Here is a 22,242-nt window from a genome sequence, read left to right on the forward strand (position 1 = left end):
GGACACGACCTTTAAAACCATGACTCACTTCTACTTAAGCTTTTAGCTTTTCTTAATCTTTTCAATAGAGCCCTTATTAGGCTATCTGGATAATAAAATGGGGGATCATTAGCCTAAAACATTGAGACACATGAGGATAAGTCCATTAGCATGTATTGCTAAACATGGCTGATTAAATACTCCAAAGACATCAATGGACAAGAAAGATAAACAAATCGATGCTCCTGTCTATATATATAAGGAAACTAAATCAAAACTTCTACGCATTGTTAGGAGTGAATCGTGAACTATTTTATCCATAGCAGGAGAGGCTCTGAGTACTTCTGTCAGTTCAATTGGTCTGTTTTTTCCCAACCTTGATTGCAAAAACGTCCCAATCAACATTAAATTGGACAAAAAGATGACCTCTATCTTAATAATCAATCCAGCATTAAGCTGGAGCAGCTTCACCACAGTCCGGCTTCATCCAACCCAGGCATCACATTTATCTTCATGCACAGGAGGATGATTACAAGGAGGTAAAACTTAAAGTCAAAAATGTGTGAGTTCTCCAAGAAGAGAAGCAATCCAAAAAACCACTTGAATCTTTTTCTGCAGAAGTTCATAAGATATGCTTTCTTTATACCAGAAAGTTTAAGTTGAACACAGAGCAAATGTGAGATACCCAGTGTGGCCTCGTACATCTGAAACAGGTCTTGCCATGAAAGACCCTGACTTTTTTGTGGTCCTTGGATTTGCATCATTTTCACATTGTACTTTCAAATCCTCAGGATCATGTGGGTTACCAAACCTACTTGACCTCCCATCTTGAGAAGTATCTGGACAAGGCTTCTTGTGGGGGGGCGACAACAACTCATTCCTGTTACCGTCCACGGCACTTTCCTGTTTCATTTGCATAAGAGATACTTCATGTACTTCATATTTTCGAAGAAGAACCTCAAAGGTACGAACATCTGATACACAGAACTCAAGAGATGAATAACCACTGCACAAAAATAACTGACCAGAACACAAACAGGATAAAAATCTCTGCCAAAATACCTTGAAGAATCTTTGAAAAGACACAGGTGCACGCGAACGCACACACACACATATGTATGTATGTATGAACCGAGAGAGAGAGAGAGAGAGAGAGAGAGAGAGAGAGAGAGAGAGACTATGCTCCTGGTGTCTCACATCATTAATCAAGGCATTCAAATTGACCTAAGGCAATAGAAATCTATGTAGTTTACAACATAGGTTTCAAGGCACTGCCCATACGAACCAAGGCTTTAGTCTTCAGAACTTCTACATAAAGCGATAAAAAAGGGTACTCTGTGAAACTCTAGATACAGACCTGTGAAATCCTGATTCTGAAGAGCCTCACAGGTTTGTTGCACCTGCTCGATGCATGGGGAAAATGAGCAGAAACCTCCATTGCAGCGTAACATTCTTGCAACAGATGATATTGCTAACCAGGGCTGCGGAAGATCAAGAAATATAGCATCTATTTTCCCAGCAAATTCATTGGGAAACCCTTGTCCTTGAATGTCTCGTACCTCCACTGTAACAAGCCCAGTCAAACCATTTCTTTCGAAGTCCTGCCTGGCAAACACAAGAAAAAATGTTTTACAGGGTTATCCTGTTCCTCATTCCCAAAACAACAAACATTGCACCATTGCAGAACATGAACATATTTGTGAGATCGTTTCCATGGGAGGGTGATACAGAATTTGTTATAAAATAAACATTGGGATTTATCTTGGCCAGGAAATTTTCATTAACCCCACCCAAAATGAGCAATTGTAATTGCCTAATATCATCTAAAAGTGAGACTCACATCTTATTAATCTTTCCCTAAACTGAGAACAGACAAAAAATCAAACCTTTGAGATCGCTCATGGATTTTTTCAGACATCATAATGTTGCATTCCCACAAGGATCTAACCCTAAAGACAGTCCAAACACAATCAGCACAACATGATAAAGATCAGCAGGCGCCTCACCTCCCAGCCACCCCTGAGCACGTGGGCTAGAGATCAGACTCCCACAATGCAATGCCCATAGCTTTGGTGTCCCATACCACGAGAACCCTCCACAAGGAACCTCCAGCAGAGTATCTCATGATCCGCCATGTAGAGGCAGGAGTCTAGGCTCAAGCAGACATTCAGTGTTGGGTATACACTAAATACAAACACAATAGCCTTGGCCACTCTTATATAGAAGAGCGTCCCTCTTTATGGAAAGTGTCTTGGCTAAATATACCCAACTGGCCCTTTGCTAGGGTTCGAGGCATCTAGTCCCACATTAGTGTGCTTCCCTTAATCCCAAGGTCCCCCTAACCTTGTGGATTAAGTCCACTAATCCGAGGATTAGTATCCAGATACATAACATTCTTCTCCTCTTTCAAGTGCTCACTCTTACACAAAATGGAAAAGTTCTTCTAAAAGCTAGCAATCGATTCCCAAGTTGAGTCCTCAAACCTATCTTCCATGTGGACGTAACTTATTCCTAAGTTTCCTTCACGTCTTTTTTTTCCCAGAGAAAAGAAAGTTTCTATTAATGCTTGAAAAACACCATACAAAAAAATCTTCTGAAAGGAGCTAATAATGGTAAGTACAAAGAAGCAACCTGGCTGTCATAAAGATACCAGCCTGTTTCTGGAGAACCCAGCTAACAGCCCCCAGCACCTCTTTCAGACAATTGACATGAAAGAGTGGGTGCACTTCTACATGTGCAGGCAATTCTAGTTTATATGCAACCTCATTAATCTTTTTCAAGATTAAGACGGATCCGCATACCTAGGGGATAACTTTTGTACCAACTCTGCCCATAATGTCTTTGAATCCTTTTGTATTTGAGTATACCACATGGGAAAACGCCACCTATCAGCATAAATTTGTGCTCTATCCTGAGCACTCCTAATAGATTCTCGTGCCTTTAGCTGCATCTAGCTGTATACCTCGAATCCAAACATCACAAGAGACCTGGTGGTAGCCAGTACGAAGGTCAATCTTCGTAAAATAGGCAACTCCTTGCAGCCTATCAATCAAGTCATCTCTTCTAGGAAGGGAATATCGTTTCTTCATTATGACTTTATTCAATTTTTTATAATTGATGCATATTCTCCAACTTCCGTCCTTTTTGTGCTTCAATAACACCGGAGCATCCCAGTGAGATTTATTTTTCCTAATTTACCCCAGGCGTAGATATTCCAACTGCAAAGATATCTCCATAAGGCACATCCTGTAAGGTGCCATGCTTGTAGGCTGAGCTCTTGGAAGTAACTCTATCCGATGATCTACCATCCTAACAGATGGTAAACTAAGTGACAGCTCAGATGGAAACACATCACCAAATTCTGTTTTTATTTCAGCAAGTGCGCATGTTTCCCATGCATACGACTTAGAAGATTCATTCACATTATTACCTGCAGATGCAAAAGTACATAACACACATTTATACACTTCATACTCAGAACTTGCCATCATATTTATAAGTTCAAAGGGTTTACAAGAGGACAAAGTGGGACATCAAAATCACCTTGCCTTTAAACAGCCCTCGCACCATTTGTATTTTCAAAGCATCGGAAAGGGGATGGAAGGAAAGTGTACCTACCACCGCTTCAACCATGCATCTATGCATTCGTAAAACGCAAGGGCTAGCTGTGCGGAAAATCAATGAACGTACAAGGAAGAACTCAAGCATGATATACACCAGATAGCTTCCTAACTATAGTACACTGCTTTATTCATATTGGTGGCATAAATTCCCTGACTACTGTTGTACATGATTGACAAATCGGCATACAAAACTGCACTAAGACCACTCCCCTACCTGTGACATGGGGAGATGGAGCTATGCTGCCGGAGAATGGACACCAAACCTCGATTAGATGCTGGCTAGGAGACACTACTGGAGGCTAGGAGCTGAGTGCCAAAATGATGGGCAAGGCCCTCTTTATATAGGGGCTGGAAGGGCCTATTTTGGCCGACCCAACCACCCCTAACTGGCTGACCAACCAATTGGCTTGTTGGGTGAGCTGGTCAGGCTGTTTACTCAGCCCTAGCAGCCGACCTAGAGGGGGTTGAGGTCGCCTATAAAAGGTACCTCCCCCAGCCCACTTACAAGGCCTGTTGCTGCCCTTTCGAGGCCCCTACCATATATGCTGCATAGGGAGCTGCAATTTGTTGGCAAGGCAGCCAATTGTCACTGCAACCTGGGCTTTACCCTACTGCATGTGACATTCCCCAAACTTGTTGCTAGGTGGAAACCTCGCAACCCTTTGCCCTGGCAACCCAAACTGCTACACCGTGGCTTGTGACTTTGAGAAATGGGAATGGACCCCCCCAGCTCATGCCTCACTCGGTTAGCCTATGTGTCACAATGCTCCTAGTGCAGGGGTGCATGTGACATTCCCTCCTGCTTAACTTCTGGCTGATGGCAGCTACTGAGAGACTGAGTGAATCTGCCAAGCGAATGTGATCATGATGACCACCAACTGCTGCTTGAAACTTGACTGTCCTCCCAAAGAACGGGGGAATAACAGTCTGGCACTGGGACTGAACTGGTACCACTCCAAGAGGCTGAGGCACGAATGCTCTGCTATGATAAGACGACGGCTCAATAAAATCTCCTAAGAACCGATACTACTGCTGAGGCCAGCCATCCCACCACGGTATTACAGTGAACTCCTCATCCTCAGGTGATATGGCATTCTAATAGGCTCTTGGAAATATGAACTGCATGCTGGCCTCGTGAACTGGTGACGATTGACTGGGCTGCTAATGTGGAGTCACTTCACTTATAGACAGCTAATGGCATGAAATGGGCTACCAATTGCTGGCATGCACCCTCCCCACTGCAGAAGATCCACCGACATAGAAATGTTGATGCTACTCCATGAACTACCAGGGTGATGACAAAGTCGTTGAGGCTAGGTAACGCAAAATAAAAACCTAGAAACTCTAAAATACGCACATGCAATCCTGGAAACTAATGTACTGCTGTCTGCATTACTACAGTGAGGGAAAGCCAGAATACACTTTCCTCCTCTGCTGGCATGATAATTGCTGAGGGAAAAAATTCTGCCACCCTCTAAGAATCTGAAACTATGGATGTAAATGTCTCCCGAACAACCTAATTGATGCCAGGAGATACTGAAACTGTAGTTGGCTCTCTGAGAAACTCCAAGAGAGGTGGAACTGTAGATGTCTCCCCAGGAGTTGAGAGGCGACTAGCATTGAAGAGCAATTCTGCAAGGGTTAGATTGTTCTGGATGCTCCCAAAGGAAGGAGCTGCTAGGCACCCCCCTAATGAATCTACTGAATGGGATGCTGCCTGAGGCCTGTGAGATGCCTGGAACTGCAGAGAACACCTCTATTGCAATGAGTGACTGGTATGCCTCTCGAAAGGACTGAGAGAAGGATGGCATAGCTTCTTCCTGAAGGGATACTGGGACTGAGGCTATCCCCCCTGAAGTTGAGGAACTAGTACAGCCGATGAGCACACCTCTGATGAATCAACCGAACTATTGTCATCACCAAGGGAACTGCCGATGTAGACACTGGTCACTGCTACTACTGGTGGCTCGCGATCTGATGGAGAGGACACTGTATGACAAATCTCCCGGAGTGAACAACACAGTAATGGGAAGGCCTCATCAACCTCGCTGCTGACTGATACTGCAACTGCTGCCTCCCTAAAGAGTTGAGGGAACTGCATGACTTTCCTCATGGACAGTTGAGGAATCATCAACCTCCGTACTGCTGATAGCCACACCTGCTACTCCAGCTATGAGGGTAGTCCCTCCTGCTAGGCTTGACACTGGTCTGGCAAACTCCTGAGACGCCCTCTCCTGTTGAGCATCAAGGCCAATGGGACTGGAAACTGAGTCCACTAGTCCTAAACACTCCTGGTGAGAAGGTGAAATGTAAGTCATGCCGACTAAAGCTGATGTGGCCAATTGAGCTCCTAAGGTGAAACTATAGTGGATGAAGAGGCCTAATGGATGGAAGACCCATGACCCCTGTCTACTGCATCTAGGGTGTCCCCTTGGGTGGGAGCCCCAAGGGAACTAACTAGGGGAGCTAGAATCCCCCTCGAGTGGTAGACCCAAGAGGCTCATCTATGGCAAGTATGGATAGGTCTGAGATGTCTCCAAGGATGGAAGACCCATAACTCATAATTATGAAAACTATCTGCTTCCCTCATAAAGCTGATCCAGCTGACTGAGCTCCCTGGGTGAAAGACCCATAGGAACTAACTGGATATGATGAAGCTGCTGGACGAGTGAAAGCCCCATCCGATTGAACTATTCTAACTGAATGAACCCCTCGAGTGGGAACCCCAAGAGAATAAGCTGTTGTGAACGAATGATCCCCAAGGGTGGTCTCTAGAGACCCAAGAGGCTCATCATCTACTAGGCATGCTGACTCAGCTTAGCTGGCCCCAGGAATGGAAAACCCTTGAGAGCTGGCTGTGGAAATGGTTGCACTTACCCCATGGTTGGAAGAGCTTGAGGAACTACATGTAGCTACTGTGGAAACTGAATGGTCCCCTAGACTGGTAGTCCCAAGGGAAGCCACTGTCTGAGCTGTGCAAAATAGTCCACTGAGCTGTGCTGGGAGATGGGAGACAAGGACCGCATGATGATGAAGAACTATCTGCTGTGGGTACTGCAGAAGGATAGTCCATCATAATACGCTTTAGGGTGGAAGACCCCTAAGCAGATGAAGGACTCACACCAATAACTCCGATTGAGGAGAGGAACAGACAGCAGGCCATGAGAAACTGTTGATGCTGTAAAAGCATCTGCTCTCGGTCTCGCCAAGTCAACACGATTTTGGTAATCTGTAAAGGAAGCATCATCCTTCCTTTACATACTGAAGGGTTTGTTTGGCCTTCTTCGAGCGCTCTGCAATTGCCACACCCGGAGTCTATGAAGGACTCAAGGCTTGAGTCTATGTAGCCCTAGGAGGTCCGAAATGCCCCTTTCACCTAAAGGTCTTATGCTCAAAATTCGTGGTAGGCCGAGTTTTTTGTGAAGAACTCCCCTTTGCCATAGTATCATCATAGATCTTCAAGGCATATCTAATTGCATCCTCAAAGTTTTTGTTTCAGTTGTTCTTCACTTGTACTTTGTGTTCTTTTGCCAATCCATTTATGAAAAGCCACACAAGGTGGTAGGATCCATATATGAGGCTTTGGATTGAAGGTCCATATAACCTATCACGTAGGTATCGAATGATATCCTGTCCCATTCAAGTTCTAAACTTCGTGATGAGATCAAAATCATCTTCGGGTTGAAGGATCTCCTCTCTAAACACTTGTTTGAAATCAGCCCCAGAGTCTTTGGCTTCTCCTTGAATCCCTCCACAGAAAAACATTTGCTGCATCACATCCAGAGTTATGAGCTATAGTAAATTGTGGACATGATAAGAAGAACCTGCTTGAGCTATGCACTTCTCAATTTGCTCTAGGGAATGGTAATTCATGCCCAAAGATAAGTCACTTTGATAAAATGATCTGCAATGAACATTTTCGGAGTCACAAACCTCGATCCTTATGCTCATGGGTCCACAATGGGGTGGACAATGGCTTCCCACAAGCTAAGGATTTGGGTGACTAGAACAGGAAAGAGAACTCTGCTATTTATAACTCAAACATTCCATGTTGCTTCCTCACATTTCCGACTAGTAGCAAACTACCCATGAAAAAACATTCGACATATCCCAAAGGAACAGCCAAGGAACTGATTATATTCCTCACGTCTTCAAACAAACACATTTATATTCAAACTTGGAGATCTCAGACAAATCGGGCAAGAAACGAACCTTGCAGAAGTTGCGCGCTGCTCATGGAAGTCAAATGTATAGACGTGCCCAGTAGGTGCGATTGCACGGGCCAAGGAAGTAGTGAGAGAGCCACTGCCGGTCCCGGATTCTAGCACCAGATTACCAGGACGGAGTTCCAGATACGAAATGATGAAGCTGATGTCTGCAAGGTAGAGTATCTGAGTCCTGTGGCTGAGTACACAGGTCCAAAGCTCCGGAGTGGGAGCGAGCAGATAGACAAAGCCACCTGACTTGCCCACAACCTTGCAACCAAAGGGCTTCCCGATCCAATCCGAGTGGGCGAAAACACCAAACCGGTTCTGCAATTCTACACCGCTACGAACGGTGACACCCTTCATACGGTCATGCCTTTCATAAACTATAACGAGGTCTCCTTCTTGAATACAGCGAACAGATGATCTCTGCTCGACAGGGCAGGCCAACATCCCTGCATGAGCTTACACAGCACTGCACTCTGCAAGAAGGTAATGCTTTATCTATTTTGAAAATTTGATAGATTCAAAATTTGACCTCGGTCTTTAAATTCCCAAGCCGGGAATGTGTCTCAGGTTAGGTTCACACTACCCATTGGACTTGGAGGTCACTACCCAATACACTTGGAGGTCGGTCGCCCAGGGAATGCCTCTATGCGAGCATTCCCGCATCAACTTCACCTGTCGGAGCTTTTTTTCCCGGCTTTAAAATGTCATGTCTACAAAAGAACCACTCAATCTTTGCTTCTTCCTTCCGTCTGAGATTTTCACAGCTTCTTCTGCTCCCATCGATGCCCTGGAAGAAATAATCCGATACTTCCGTATTGTGATTTTCACGCTTTAGGGGAGCTGCAAATTTTTTGGCTGGGAGACTATATTCACGCTTTCCATAAAACTCGGCCAAAGAATTCTACTCCATGGGAATGCCCTCTAAGAGTGGGTTCGCCACCCAATATAATTGGAGGGTGGTCTCTAAGTGTGGTGGTTCACACAGCCGGCTAAGTGTGGTGGTTCACAGAGCCGGTGGTCATCATCATCATCAGGCTCCTAATTTATGTCACCAACGTGTGTGATTGGTGTAATCGTGTAGAAGTTGGACGAGTTGGCCATGGAGTGGACGGCCTTCATGTGCTGGAAAAATTCTTTTGTAGGACGTCAGCTTTTCACACCACCTTTTGGAGATGGCCACTAGGTGGTCACACCTAGCTAAAATGCCAGGTTCAGGCCAGTTACACACCTACCTGCATATGGACCCTTCGTAAAGAAAGGGCGAATTGGAGGAGAGAATGGGGGCTAGCGAGCACAAGAGCCTTACACAGCGCTGCAGACTAAAGGTGGTGGTGGAGGGCATTCAATGCTCTCCCCGCCCTGTTCTCCATTTTTTATGTGTGGGGGAGCTTGGCTGCCTAGTTTCCTATTTGCTACCCTATTCTCCCACCTAGCCAATCAACTTCAAGGTTGCCATTGCCTTTACTAATCAACCATTGCCTAGCTCCATTTTGCCAAAAATGTGCCTGCCTGGTAGTGTGTAAATGGGTAGCAGACGATCAACATCAAAATCAAAACCGGTCACAGCTTGTGGTGTGTAACCACTTTCAAACACCAAACCAACCTCTGCTCGCTTGTGAAAATGGGCCTTCATGAAATTGGAATTCATATTCAAAGCTATCGTCGTCAAGTCGAGCTAGGGAGCTAATTTTTATTTTTAAACATTCCAAAATATTTGTGGAATATAGTTCGGGCCCCTCTACCCTAAGCCCCCCTTCCTTGTGTTTGAGGTTGTTATAGCTTATTACGACCTATAGGCAACACCAATGAGCCACAATGTGCTTTATTATGTCTTGATAATCTTATGTGAAATGATTATAGGGTGTCCTTGTAGCCCCAGCATTACTCGCAGCTCGAAATGAAGAACCAACAAATAAGTCGGTTGGTCTAGGGCTTTGAAGTGCAGCAATGGGATCCACATGTGCAAGGTGGTTGAGGTAGGTGCTCCAAAATGCAAACCTTGATCAGAATATAACAAGAGGGTGCCCCAAGATACAAAACCAAATCAAAACACAACACTTCTAGACATTGGAATTGCTCGGAGGTGGCTTTAAACACTTCAACGTGTTGCAAAAAAGTGCTTAGAGGTAGTTGGCTATGCAACACCACCACCAAAACAATGAATTACGGCGATGGAAGGCTCCGCAATCGTCTCGGGTGACCACACGTGCAAGCCTGCCTTGAGAAATATGTCACAAAGAGGTCGCCAAGTCCTTGGCTTCAGCTCTGTGACAACCCGCATGGAGGCGACAAGCAATGGAGGCTCAAATCAGATGCAAACGAAAGAAAAGAAGGGGCAACTAAGAGGAGAGTAGGAGGAGACACATTTAGGGTTTTGACAAATTTAGGGTTTGGACAGATGATGTGGTAGGATAGGTTCGACCTGCTCTAATACCATGTTAGAAACATGGTGTTGAGGAAGAGAGAAAGAGAATGTAGGCTAGGATGAGAGGTAGTGATACTCAAATGAAGACAATGGAAATGAAAGTACTCACATGAATGACTAAAAGAGCTTGAGGTTTTCAGTCATTCATTCATTGACATGACATGTGAAGTACAAGCGTTTATAGAACATGCACACACACTCATGGCACCAAATGTATATGGGATAACTTTCAAAGTGACACGTGGCACTCTCACATAGAACCACTATTAGAACTTCTAGTAAACACACGATGAGGGGACTATACAACCAGCGAATAGCTCAAAGAGAATTACGTACTTAGGCAGCAATAGAAAGGAGTGACTTAAGCCAAAAAAGGGGCTGCAAATAAACAGCACAAGTAGTACAGCAAAGCCAGCAAAGAGTGCATCAGAAGAATACGTAGAAGATGGTGACAAAACTATAAAAAGAAAAGGGGCCAGAAAGAAACGAGGTAAGAGGAGTAGGGAAAGATGAAAAAAACAGCAGATGTAGGGTCTACAAAAAAAGGTGAAATAGAGGTCTTAATGTCACGGGGACGTGATGGTGATGGTGAAGTGTCTATAAACTAACTGTCATTGGATTTAGCCTAGGGGTGCTAGGATAGGGGCCTTAGTTAATGCCCAAAGGGTACCTATGATTTCATGTGCAATAAGCACAACTCCTAGTGCTATTAGAGTGGTTTCAACACACACTTTGGCTATGATTTCTCCAACAAATGCTTTGGACGTTCATTGTCCCCCCCTAGGAATTCTATGGTTTTTTAATTGCTTTGGATTGAGGTGATCTTTTACTACTTTGACAATGCTTTGTGGCTACTAGGGGCCACAATACAGAGCACATGCAATAAAGCTACCAATTCTTGGTGCTTTTTGACTACTTTGAACTGCTTGGGGTCATGTGGACTCCGCCAAGCGATCAAACCACCTAGTAAATTGGGTCACTTCTTTGTGACTGATTGGGGCTATGTAGACTCCCCCAATAAATAAAAACAACAACTAAACATGCTTTTGGGACTACTCTGAGAGTGCCTTGAGAATACTTCATGGATGGGGCCATGATAACCACCTTGAGAATATTTTAGGCAGCTTTGAGAATGCTTTGTGGTTGGAGCCAAGATAAACTACTTTTGGACTGAGTGGAGCCATAATGAACTACCTAGAGTGTATTTTCATATTGTTTTTTGATTTCCTTGAGATTGCTTTCTGACTAGTTGGAGCCGTGATGAGTTTCTTTGCTACTTCTTGACTCCTTGAAGCCATCATGAATTGCTTTTAGACTACTTTGAGATGGCTTTCTAATGGGGAAAATGTTTTTGTGAGCTTTTGGTCGCGAGCTTTTTTGGAAAATCTACAAGCTTTTTTTAGATCCCCAATCGCACTACCCTTAACCCAACACACACACACACACACACACACACACACATGCATGCACACACACACACATGCACGCATGCACAGAGAGGTGTGGACAAAAATCTCCCAACTCCAAAGAGACCAAGAATCCTACATTAAAGGAAGGAAATTCTTCATGAACTTTTCAGGCTTCTTGGAGAGTGTGCAAACTCTTTTCACACATTTACACCTAGGTCTTTAGCCATATCTATGGATTACATGAAGGCATTAAATTTATCAATATAAATCCTAGATACCTATATGTATATATACCAATTTCTCCATATACATCATGGTCAAGATATCAAGGATCGCATTTGAGATTAAATTATATATTCATAGTCTAAATCCCTTACAAAAAGTCCAACCTTTGATACACACATAATTTGGCATTTTCCACACTTGAGATGAGCTCAAAAGGCCCAAAAAACATGGAAACGACTGTAAAGATGGGTATCTTTTGACGATTCTTCAAAAACCCATCTTTACAGTCGTCAAAAGATACACATCTTTACAGTCGTTTCCATGTTTTTTGGGCCTTTTGAGCTCATCTCAAGTGTCGAAAATGCCAAATTATGCATATATAAAAACTTTTATTTTTAAAAAAGTAATTAGAGCTTCCAAAGGTTTTATGTGATAATTACTAGATATTTCTTGCATTTTGTAATAATTTCTGGTTTCAATGAGGGCTTCATTAGAGACATCACGGTCTCACTGTGAATACATCATTGCATTAAGAGAGCTCATCCATGGCCTTCATTACCATATATTTTGATAATCTAATCATGCTCGTAGTGGATTGAGGATGTACCAACACTTATTAAAGTGGAAAATTTAATGTAATGAGAATTTCATTGCTAATATATATCATAATCCTTGTTTCTAAAGCATTGTACACTACTTACAAGTGTCAGTAATGGTCACGATACATTGAGATTTATGTTTTAAAAAAATACATCAACATTTATCAAAATTTCATTAAATATACCATAAAATTTCTTTGGAATTTGTAATGTGTAGGAGGGGGATATTAAAAAAGCTCACAGATTTTATTGACTTTCCTTAAAAGCTCGATGAAAAATCATGCCTCTTTCTGACTAGTTGAAGCAATGAGTATAGCTCTGGCAAAAGTGCTGAGAAAGTCAAGTGTATGTCCAAAGACATGATAGTTTTAGCCAAAATAGATATGATAGCTACCTTACAAAGAACAAAGGTTGCATCTACACCCACACCATTCATTTCCACCAAGTCCAACTTTCTTATGACCTAGAGGTATTGGAGCAATGACTCACAATGCACAAATTGATATGATAGTTTTGGCCACAAAGAAACATATGGGATATTATGAATGTTGGACTCATCAACAACAATGAATCATGTCTAAATGCAACCTTGGTTCTTGTAAAGTGGGGAGTCTATTATGAGATCAATGTTGTTATTATTTAATGAGAGCACAGTGCACGTGACTATTTTTTTAAAAGCAGAGAACTATCTATGTGTGTTACTAGTTCTGAGAGCTCCTTTGCTTTGTATGCTACCATAGGTTAAGCTACATTAATTTGAAAGGAGATGGGTGTTCATATTTTAGTGTATTTTTTGTTTTAACCCCCCTCATCCAAAAGAGCTCCCCCCCCCTTGGGCGTCACATATTATGAGAAATATGTACAAATCTTAAAATCTTGCATATTTTTCAAGGTATACACCTTATATTTTGTGGGAGGGGAGACATGCAATTTTCATATTTTTCCCTTGCATATTTAAAAATTTAAAAAAATCCATGAATATTATATATGGACCTTGTCCCCCCATACCCTAGATTTTGGACAAGGGTAGTAACATATTACATATTGATTTGGCGCCCTAGGGGATAGCAAAGGCAATGAAGGAGAGTGGTGGCATTGTGAAGGAGGATATCATAATACATAATGAGGTGCATGTGTTTCAAATACAAACTACAGGTTCAGTGTCTAAAAGGCTCACCTATTCTGTCACTCTAGCAAAGTTTCCGCATTGCACATGTCTTGACTTTACACAATGTGATGCAAAGAACATTGCATACATGCCTTGTAAGCACATATACTTTGTGTTCATTTTTGTTCTTGGACTGAGTGCAATAGTCCCATCAATTCACGCATCAAGCTACTCTCACAAAACTAGAACTTTTCCAGGCCTTAAGTGCTGGAAGAAACCTTGCAGAGTAGATGGAAATATTCCCAATTAGATGAATATGTTTTGTTCTATGTCAAATAGTAGCGCAGTTTTGGTTTGCCATAAAATATCATGCGGTGATCCTTTTGTCCCTTGGATGGAACATTGCATCAGTTTTGGATCCTTTTTAACTCTTCTTTGTATTGCATAGTGGTGTGTTGGAGGATGGATGGGTTCAGTATTTCCATCAAGTATGGAGTGCATATGTATTCACTACTTTATCTAAGTTTGTAAACATTAAGTGATCCTCTCTATCTCTTTTGAGATTTGCATGTTGAAGTTGTGGTTTTGTAAAATTGTGGTTGTTCTACTCTATGTCAAAGAGCGTGGCAGTCTTGGTTTGCCATAAAATATTATGTGGTGATCCTTTTGTCCCCTGGATGGAAAGGTGCATCAGTTTTGGATCCTTTTTGGCTCTTCTTTGTTTTGCATAGTGGTGTGTTGGAGGGTGGACGGGTTTGAGATTTGCATGTTGAATTTGTGGTTTTGAAAACTAGATATTTAAGTTGGAAGGGTATTGCTCACTTCTTGTCGCTCATTTTTTTAGGTTTGTTCACTTTCCACTGCTTGCTTTTTGGTAATCCTCCCTAATCACCATCACGAGTGCCACTCTCTCTCACACATGTGGTGGTAATTCTACGTGTTGGCCTAACTCGAGGGAAAGCAGTTGCACATTTTCGAATTCTTCCATTTTAGGGTGAATCTAGATACCAATATCACCAACTATCAATGTTTTAAGACCACCATGCAATAGTCCCACTAGTTTGGTTTCCATTTTTGAATTGGTTTTGGTTTTTAACAAATCAAGAAAAGTTATGGAGCATGCCCTCAAATGGGTGTGCATAATTTTAGCACAACATTGGAAGCCCCATAAACCACATCCATGTTCTCAATTTTGTGTGCCCTTTGGTTGGGGAGAAGCTCACATTGTGTACTTTTGAATGATAACTTGATTGTATGTATGTGTAGAAAAAAGTATTGATGTTTCTAAATAAATTATTATATCCTATACTCTTTAGGATGCATGCTTCACATGCAACATAGCACTTGTCATTCTCTAGTGGTCTTGTTCCAAATCCTTATTCCATTATTTTTTGGTCTAATGTTCAAGCTTAGAATGTGTACTACAACTTGAAGACCAAGTTTGTCAAATTACATTGAGCAATCCATAAGTTATTGGTCAAGAATAATACCTATATACAAAAAATGTCATGTACATCACCAAAAATGGCTACACCCAAGCAAACATTGGCCAAACAATGTTGTGTCTTGTGATCCTAAAAGGAGATGTAGCAATGTCTGGTAGGTCCACCAGGCAGCCTTCCTAGATGTAGGGAGAATTCAGCCTAGTAGGTAGCATTAGAACTACCTCAAGCCCCCCTGCTATGCCAATCAAGCCAGACTACAACATAGGAGTAATATCCAACTACTGGAGGTGTGCTTGAAAAGTTCTTGACTATGGAAATGTAAACCATCATATGTGGATCATCAATCCTACTTTGGTTGCAAGACATATTGGATCAAACATTAGAGGGCCATCTATAATTCCCTCCAACATTTGAAAAATATCTTCATCCATCCACACCTTCTTCCCCATCCTCGTCCTAGTTTCTAATGATAGCAACCCATGCAATAGGAATGAATGATCGGTGAGAGAGGAGGCATAAGCTGAGATAGGTTAGCCAAGTTGGTCTTACACCAACCTAGATAACTAAGGATACCACAAAGGCTATAGTATGCTGGCTTACATGACCAACTACGCAAGATGTTGAATGCTAATGCAAGCATCTTTGAGGGTCTGCCATTGTAATATTGCCTCACACTACAACTCAATGACTTGGTGCTATACGGTATTGCTATAGTCCTTGAGTGCCCACATGCAGGTCATCCACCTCAACATGCAACTTGCATTTTTGCATGGTGTAGACCTCCGACTCGAGACATTTGCAAGTGGAGCTCTAGGCTAAGTCTGCCACATAGTCCAAGGGATCAAGTTGGGTCTCCTCCTCCATCATGGGCTCTTTGCTAGATAAGTAAGGCATATCCAGTGCAACCATTGGGGCCTGTGTCATTTTCTATTTGTCAACTGTAGCGATACATTTGCTCGAGGTGCTATCTTGCTCTACAACCAAGAGCTAGTGCCAATTGTTGGGAGTGGTTGGGGGGATGGCATGGTGGATGCACTGCTCACTTCCTTGTGGTTGTGGTCATCTGAGGGAAGGACAACTAGTGCCTTGAAATTAGGCACCGGGATTTGGGCCACCTCATCTAGGTGTTGCCATGTTTCTCCATAGGTCATTGTTCATGGCATTGGCAAGGCCATCGAGGCTCATGGATTCATGGAAATGCCATCCTAGTCTAGGCTAGTAAGGCTCTAGACATACACCTCCAAGAGGTGGCCTTTCTCTAAGGGGCCACCTGTTGGTGCGTAAGCACATCAAAGCAGTGAAGGAAATCGACACCTACTATGTGTTTTGGAGGGATGCCACCTCTTGCTATAGCTAGAGAATCCATTGCTCTAGCTCAGATTGCTCGGGATGTATCTTATAGCCAGGTGTTCATAACCTTATTGTCCTACTAGAGGAGCTCCACCTCATTGTGTTGGAGGTAGTACCATAGGTACTAAACACATTGCTAGGAAATCTATATATTTGACTCAACCAACTACACGAGGAGGTTGGGGGGAAGATTTTCAAATTTTTGGCTCAGTGTGTTGGAATTGGATTCCAAATAAGAGAAATGGCACTTACATGCCCCTGATTCTATGGGGGTGGACAAATGGTTGTGCTTCATCTAGTCAATGTGGGAAGAGTCAAAGGAAGCTTCACTGATCGATGGAAACAGTGGTCAAACATTGCATAGTACTGTTAGAGTGGGGAATGATGGCAAGGTGTTGGACTTCCTAGTGGCACAGAACATCATATACCTCTAGCAGGGAGGGAAAGTGGTGTCTTCTTATGGATATCCATGGACAATTGCAACAACTAGTAAGCCACCGGTTGCTCAGACAATGTGTATTCCCCACTCTCCAGCTTGATGACATTGACTTGCTCCAATGGGGTGATGATGCTATCGACCTCAAGATAGTAGGTATGATGCTTCAAGGCAATTGCACTACTTTGATAAGATGCACAGTCATCAACCAATTGCAAATATGGACAAGAGTGATGTTGATATTGCATGGGAGCTCATACCTCATCATTGTGAGGTTGTGGGAGTGCTACAAAGAACTATTGGGAAGGAGAGCACTGTTGCAAGGTTGTGCACAGTGATGGAAAGGAGAGAGGAGAAAGCGAGAGTGAGCAATAAGGCACAAACAAGGAGCAAAAGTATAATGAAGATCGTCATCAAAGAAAATGGCTATGAAGGAGCATATGTTGTTGAAATAAGGGGGGAGGCTCTAAAAGTGGAAAATGCATGCATGCATAACAATGATGGCTATTCTTGGAACCCCACCCCATGCAGTTTGTAGTAACCAAATAATCTTCACATTTTCTGAGGTGATGTCGGATGTCTCTCTAGTTCATCAGGAAAAGAGTGAGGTGGCATCATGCCAAAATAGGGCCTAAGCCTATAGCCATTAGCTAGCTTCTTGAACCCCCCACTCGATAACATGCCCAAAAAAAATGTGCCACTATAATACCTATTTATGAGCCAATACATCCTAGCCCACCAGAGTATTAGTTTACTAGGGTGACGGCCTTGCTTAGATTGACAGAGGAGAATGGCATCTTTCTCCTTGAAAATCCAGATCTGTCATGCTGGTATGCCCATTTTTGTTAGGGGTATCCAATATGTAGCACACCACAAAGTGGTCCTTGTCAAGCTATTGAAGCTAGTCCATTAGACTCTTTTGGCTCAGCCTCGCTTCTATAGTGATAGGAGACTGGGTATGAGCTACTCCATGGGAACCATTGCTTCCACCCCATAAACCATTTTGAAGGGAGTGAGTTTAGTGGTGACTTTGTATGTTGTTCGATATGCCCATAAGGTAGAATAGAGCTTTTAGTCTCAATTGGTGTGGTTTTCATTCATGATTTTCTTTGAGACCATGCTTATAGTCTTGTTGCTAGACTTAGCTTACCCATTGACTTGTGTGTAGTAGACAATGGACATCTTGTGAATGATCATGTGGTGCTTGGTCATTTTATACATTACATCATTGAGATGAAATGGCCACCCTAGTCTCTCACAAGCTCAATTGGACAGCCAAATTGGGTCATGATCTACTTGTAGACAAACTTGTCTGTAGAGGCTGTAGAGGAGTTGTGCATGGCATGCAACTTCACCCACTTGGTGTAGTAATCAGTGACCATGACCACATATCTATTACCAAATGGGTGGGCTCTTGGTTTGAATAGGCCAACAAAGTCCAACCCCCATTTTTGGAATGGTTTAAGGGGTAGCACTAAGGTGTGTGGCATCCGATGCTCAATGTTGGGTTAGCCCAGCCACTGGCATACATCACTTTGTCTAGTGAGGTCCACAACATCTACAAGAACTGTGGGTACCATAGGCCAGAATCAAGGATCTTTTGACCGGTAGGCCAGACTCAAGGATGTGGGTACCATAGGCCAGACTCAAGGATCTTTTGACCAATAGTATCACTAGCAAAATGTCCTCGGATTACTACTTGGTGAGCCTCACATCTCATGTGGGGTCATACACTGGTGGAATATTTTTTCCAAGGCTAGGTTGGTATAGGGTACCAGCAATGATTTGGAAAGATTAACTTTGAAGGGTAAATCGCTTGCACTTGTCTCAAGACAGTAGGTGTCAATCGGGTATGACAATACAATGAACTAGTACATGTCATTACACCATGTGGGTGCAAATGCCAAAATGCTTCTTGGTGGCATTGGCTCATCCTCTAGCATAGCTAGTAGTCCTTTGAGCACTACTATTACTTCTTTGGCTTGTGCTCCTACTACGGTCACAAACAAGGCAATATCCGAGAAGTCATTGATGAGCAGGTCGGGTGATTCTCCACTCTTGAGCTGGGACAAATAATGTGGCAACCACGTGCAAGGTACTTGGAGTATGCTTAATAGAAAAATAAAACTCTTGTAATAGCAACATCCAATGAGCAAGCTTACCTACTAATAGTAGCTTGTTGATGAGGCACATGAGCATGGAGTGGTCCACATGGAAGATGAAATCGTTCCCAAGGAGGTGGTTCCGAAACTTGTTCATGGAGTAGATCATACCGAGGGGCTTCTTCTTTATCATATAGTAGTTCTTCTCTATATTAGCATGGTGTCAAGGATGGAGGCATCAATGGACACATGGAATGGGGGAATATAATGCAGTGGCTGGACAATTAGATCCTTTGTCAGCATAAGATGTAGGAAATGTAAAGCATGGTCATAGGCGGCAACCCATTTGAATAGCTTGGTGTTAAGGATGGCATTCAATGGTGCAGCCATGTCCATGAGATACCACATAATCCAACTAGGCCATTGGACTTGGCCCAAAACATGAGCCAACTGCTTGCTAGTCATGGGGCATGGAGCCTTGCATCCTTGCTCTACCTTTGCAAGGTCGAGAGAAATGCCATCTTTGGACATGATGTCCTCAAGTAGCATGCCACTGCTGACCAGTGCAAAGGCATACTTGCCCAAATTGAGAAAAAGTCACAATTCTCAGCACTTCATGAGGCACTATTGTAGGTAGTTGTATGGCCCATTTATATGCTTTCAATACAACAATATCCTTTAGGTTTTCATATTCCTATACTTCATAGGCCAATATGGGAGCTCAGCTATCCATGCATGTGAATCAAAAGCTACGTCTATCTATCAGCAAGATAGAGAAACATTCAATGCTATCATAGAAAATGCTACTTACATATGGTTTGCTTATATTTTTGATAAACTATTTTCTCAAGGAATTTTACTTTTGCCATTTCATACGACCATGAAGGTGCAATGTGTACTTCTTCAATGTTCATCTAGGAGAAATTTATTTCTTTTCTTTAGAATTTGACCATTTTGTATAGATAAATATACACATTGATTTATGTTTGCTTCTATTAACTTTGACCCACTTGATACACACAAGCTATTTTAATTTATTGAAAGGTCACTTTATTGCAATGAAATTACATATGTGTCCATAAACATTTTTAAAAAACAATGTCTTCAAAGCCTCTTTCTTAAAGACTCTTGCAATATTTTGCTATTCACCAAGTGAATTTATAATTGTATATAACTCAATCATTAGTGATAATATTTTCATATCCCCAGAAGCAATGATAACAAGCAAGTTATCCCCCTCTTCCAATAAATCAGCAAGGTCATGAAAACACACCCCAAACTGGGGTGTGTCATTGTTTGTCTCTCCATTGTTTGTCACTGCATCATGTAGAGGGAAAACTTGAACTGGCTCGCATCTCTTCCTAGCTGCAATGTTCCAATAAAATCAATGGTACTCATTCCCAATAGCTTCCAAACTGGAGATGCTTCATGCACATGTAAATATGTGAATTCAATCACTATAACTCTCATTAGTGTATACCATTTTATTTCATGCATTCCTACATGTATGAATCACTATAACTCAATAATTAGTGATACTATTTTTATTTCCTCCATATACAAGTAATACATATGCAAGTATGATTGTTTTTCTTATCTCAATCATTTTATAAATGTAAATTTCATAGGATCCATTGCGACGGGGATAAAGATGTTGTCTTAGGCCATTGTGACTACCCCAGCCACATTGATGATAGCACCGGGACTCTCTTTTAGTGAGGTCATGGGAGATCTGAGGTACAAAAGCCTTGGCTATCATTGTGGTTATAATGAAAGATATGGTTCTTCCTCATGTTTAAATGGCAAACTCTTCTCTCAAGGCTTGGACAGGGATATATATGAGCTCAACAACGAGACAAGAATCTTGGACTTGGAGATGAAGCTGTATGGCATGAGGATGGATGAAGAGGAATCGGTACAAGAACATATCAAGAACTGATTTATTGATATGTATTGCTAATGAAAACTATGTCCAAGGATGTAATATGCTCTGTATATCAGAGGTGAAAGCATCCATGATGGATGATGGAATGAAGTCATCTAATGAGTTGAGTACACTGAGGCATGTATGCATCATACCGGGGACTTACCTGCTATTGCTGAAAAATTACATGATCATAACAGAGCTCTTGTTGTGTATCTGCATTTGGGGTGGCAATAAATGGAGTCATATCGATGCATGAATGTGATGGCCGTATATAACTAGAATCAGACTATGTTGATGTGAATGGGAATGCCTCATGCTAAGGGCTTATTGTCAAATGTGCATGATTGAAAACCATGGGCTGATCTATGCTAACATGTGGTGAATCAACATCTGATCTCTCAAGACCTATAATCGAGTCAACATCATGAATCAGTACATAACCTTTGGCAATGAAGGGTTGAAGTAGTTTCTCTTTCCACTCGTGAGTCTCATCCAAAGTCATGATTGGTGTATCATTAATTGTGTGATATGGATAACTCCATGCTAGAGGTGGTCTGGTGCTATGTGCAAGAGACTTAGCCATATACTGAGGAGAGTGTCTACCCATGAGAACATTGTTTGAGAGCTGCCATCAGGGTCTTATGATCTAGTTACCACTAGGGGATTATGGCGTTAATGCTCATTGGTTATCAGGTTATTATGGCTCATTTGATGTTGCTACCATTGCTGGATGGTCTATTTGTCATCTATGTGTTGGTGAAGCCTTGTTTTTCAATTGTTGTTGATGCAAATTGCTGGAGCACATTGCTTTGTTAGAGGCTTGATAGTTGGCCGGTCTTTGAAGACTTGCATGCACTTATTTGAGCTCGTTATTATGGCATACATTGGCATTGCTCAGGTGCATTGGCTAGAGATACGAGGCAGTTTGTTGTTGGAGCCACTGGCATTGCTAGTTGATCCTAGATGTGTGGCTTGCTTGGTCGCGATTGTTGAGTCGTCTAGTTCATTGTGGGTTGTAGTAGAGCTGAGCATTGATGGCATAACAGGCGTTTTTGCATTGGACTAGTCACCTTTGTAAGTCGAGGTTGCTTAGTTGCTATGCCAGTCGATTGTTGCTTTTGACATGATGTTCGTGCTTAATTGACTGCCTCAGCTGCCTTAGGTCGGAGAGTCATTGTAGGTCAACCGGATGAGTGGTCGTTAGGATTTGCCTTTGTTGCTAGAGTCATAAACGTTGTTGTAGAAGTTGATGTAGAGCTACCCTTGGCTTTGCTCCTTGCCTCTCAGTTTTGCTATTCTTAGCTTTTGCTAAGTCGATGTTGAATAGTGTGTCTTTTGTCTCTCACCACTTAGACTTTATTGCAAAAGCATGACTTGGGATGGTCTTGCGTGTTGTTTGA

The 22,242-nt window shown here is 42.4% G+C and overlaps 1 protein-coding gene across 1 annotated transcript; it reads right to left on the reverse strand.

Annotated features, from left to right (window-relative positions):
• Positions 1 to 239: 239 nt before the first annotated feature.
• On the reverse strand, positions 240 to 8,642 carry LOC147890195 (S-adenosyl-L-methionine-dependent methyltransferases superfamily protein). The gene is made up of 3 exons (XM_087390630.1): positions 7,815 to 8,642; positions 1,337 to 1,584; positions 240 to 953 (listed from the first exon to the last, which is right to left on the reverse strand). Exons 1-3 carry the CDS (start codon positions 8,258 to 8,260, stop codon positions 634 to 636), a joined length of 1,014 nt encoding a protein of 337 aa, XP_087246756.1. The 5' UTR covers positions 8,261 to 8,642; the 3' UTR covers positions 240 to 633.
• Positions 8,643 to 22,242: the final 13,600 nt, after the last annotated feature.

The sequence above is a fragment of the Dipteris shenzhenensis genome, chromosome 19 (assembly GCF_047967505.1).
Source record: "Dipteris shenzhenensis isolate YYH24624 ecotype China chromosome 19, Dip_SZ_1.0, whole genome shotgun sequence".
NCBI lineage: Eukaryota > Viridiplantae > Streptophyta > Polypodiopsida > Gleicheniales > Dipteridaceae > Dipteris > Dipteris shenzhenensis.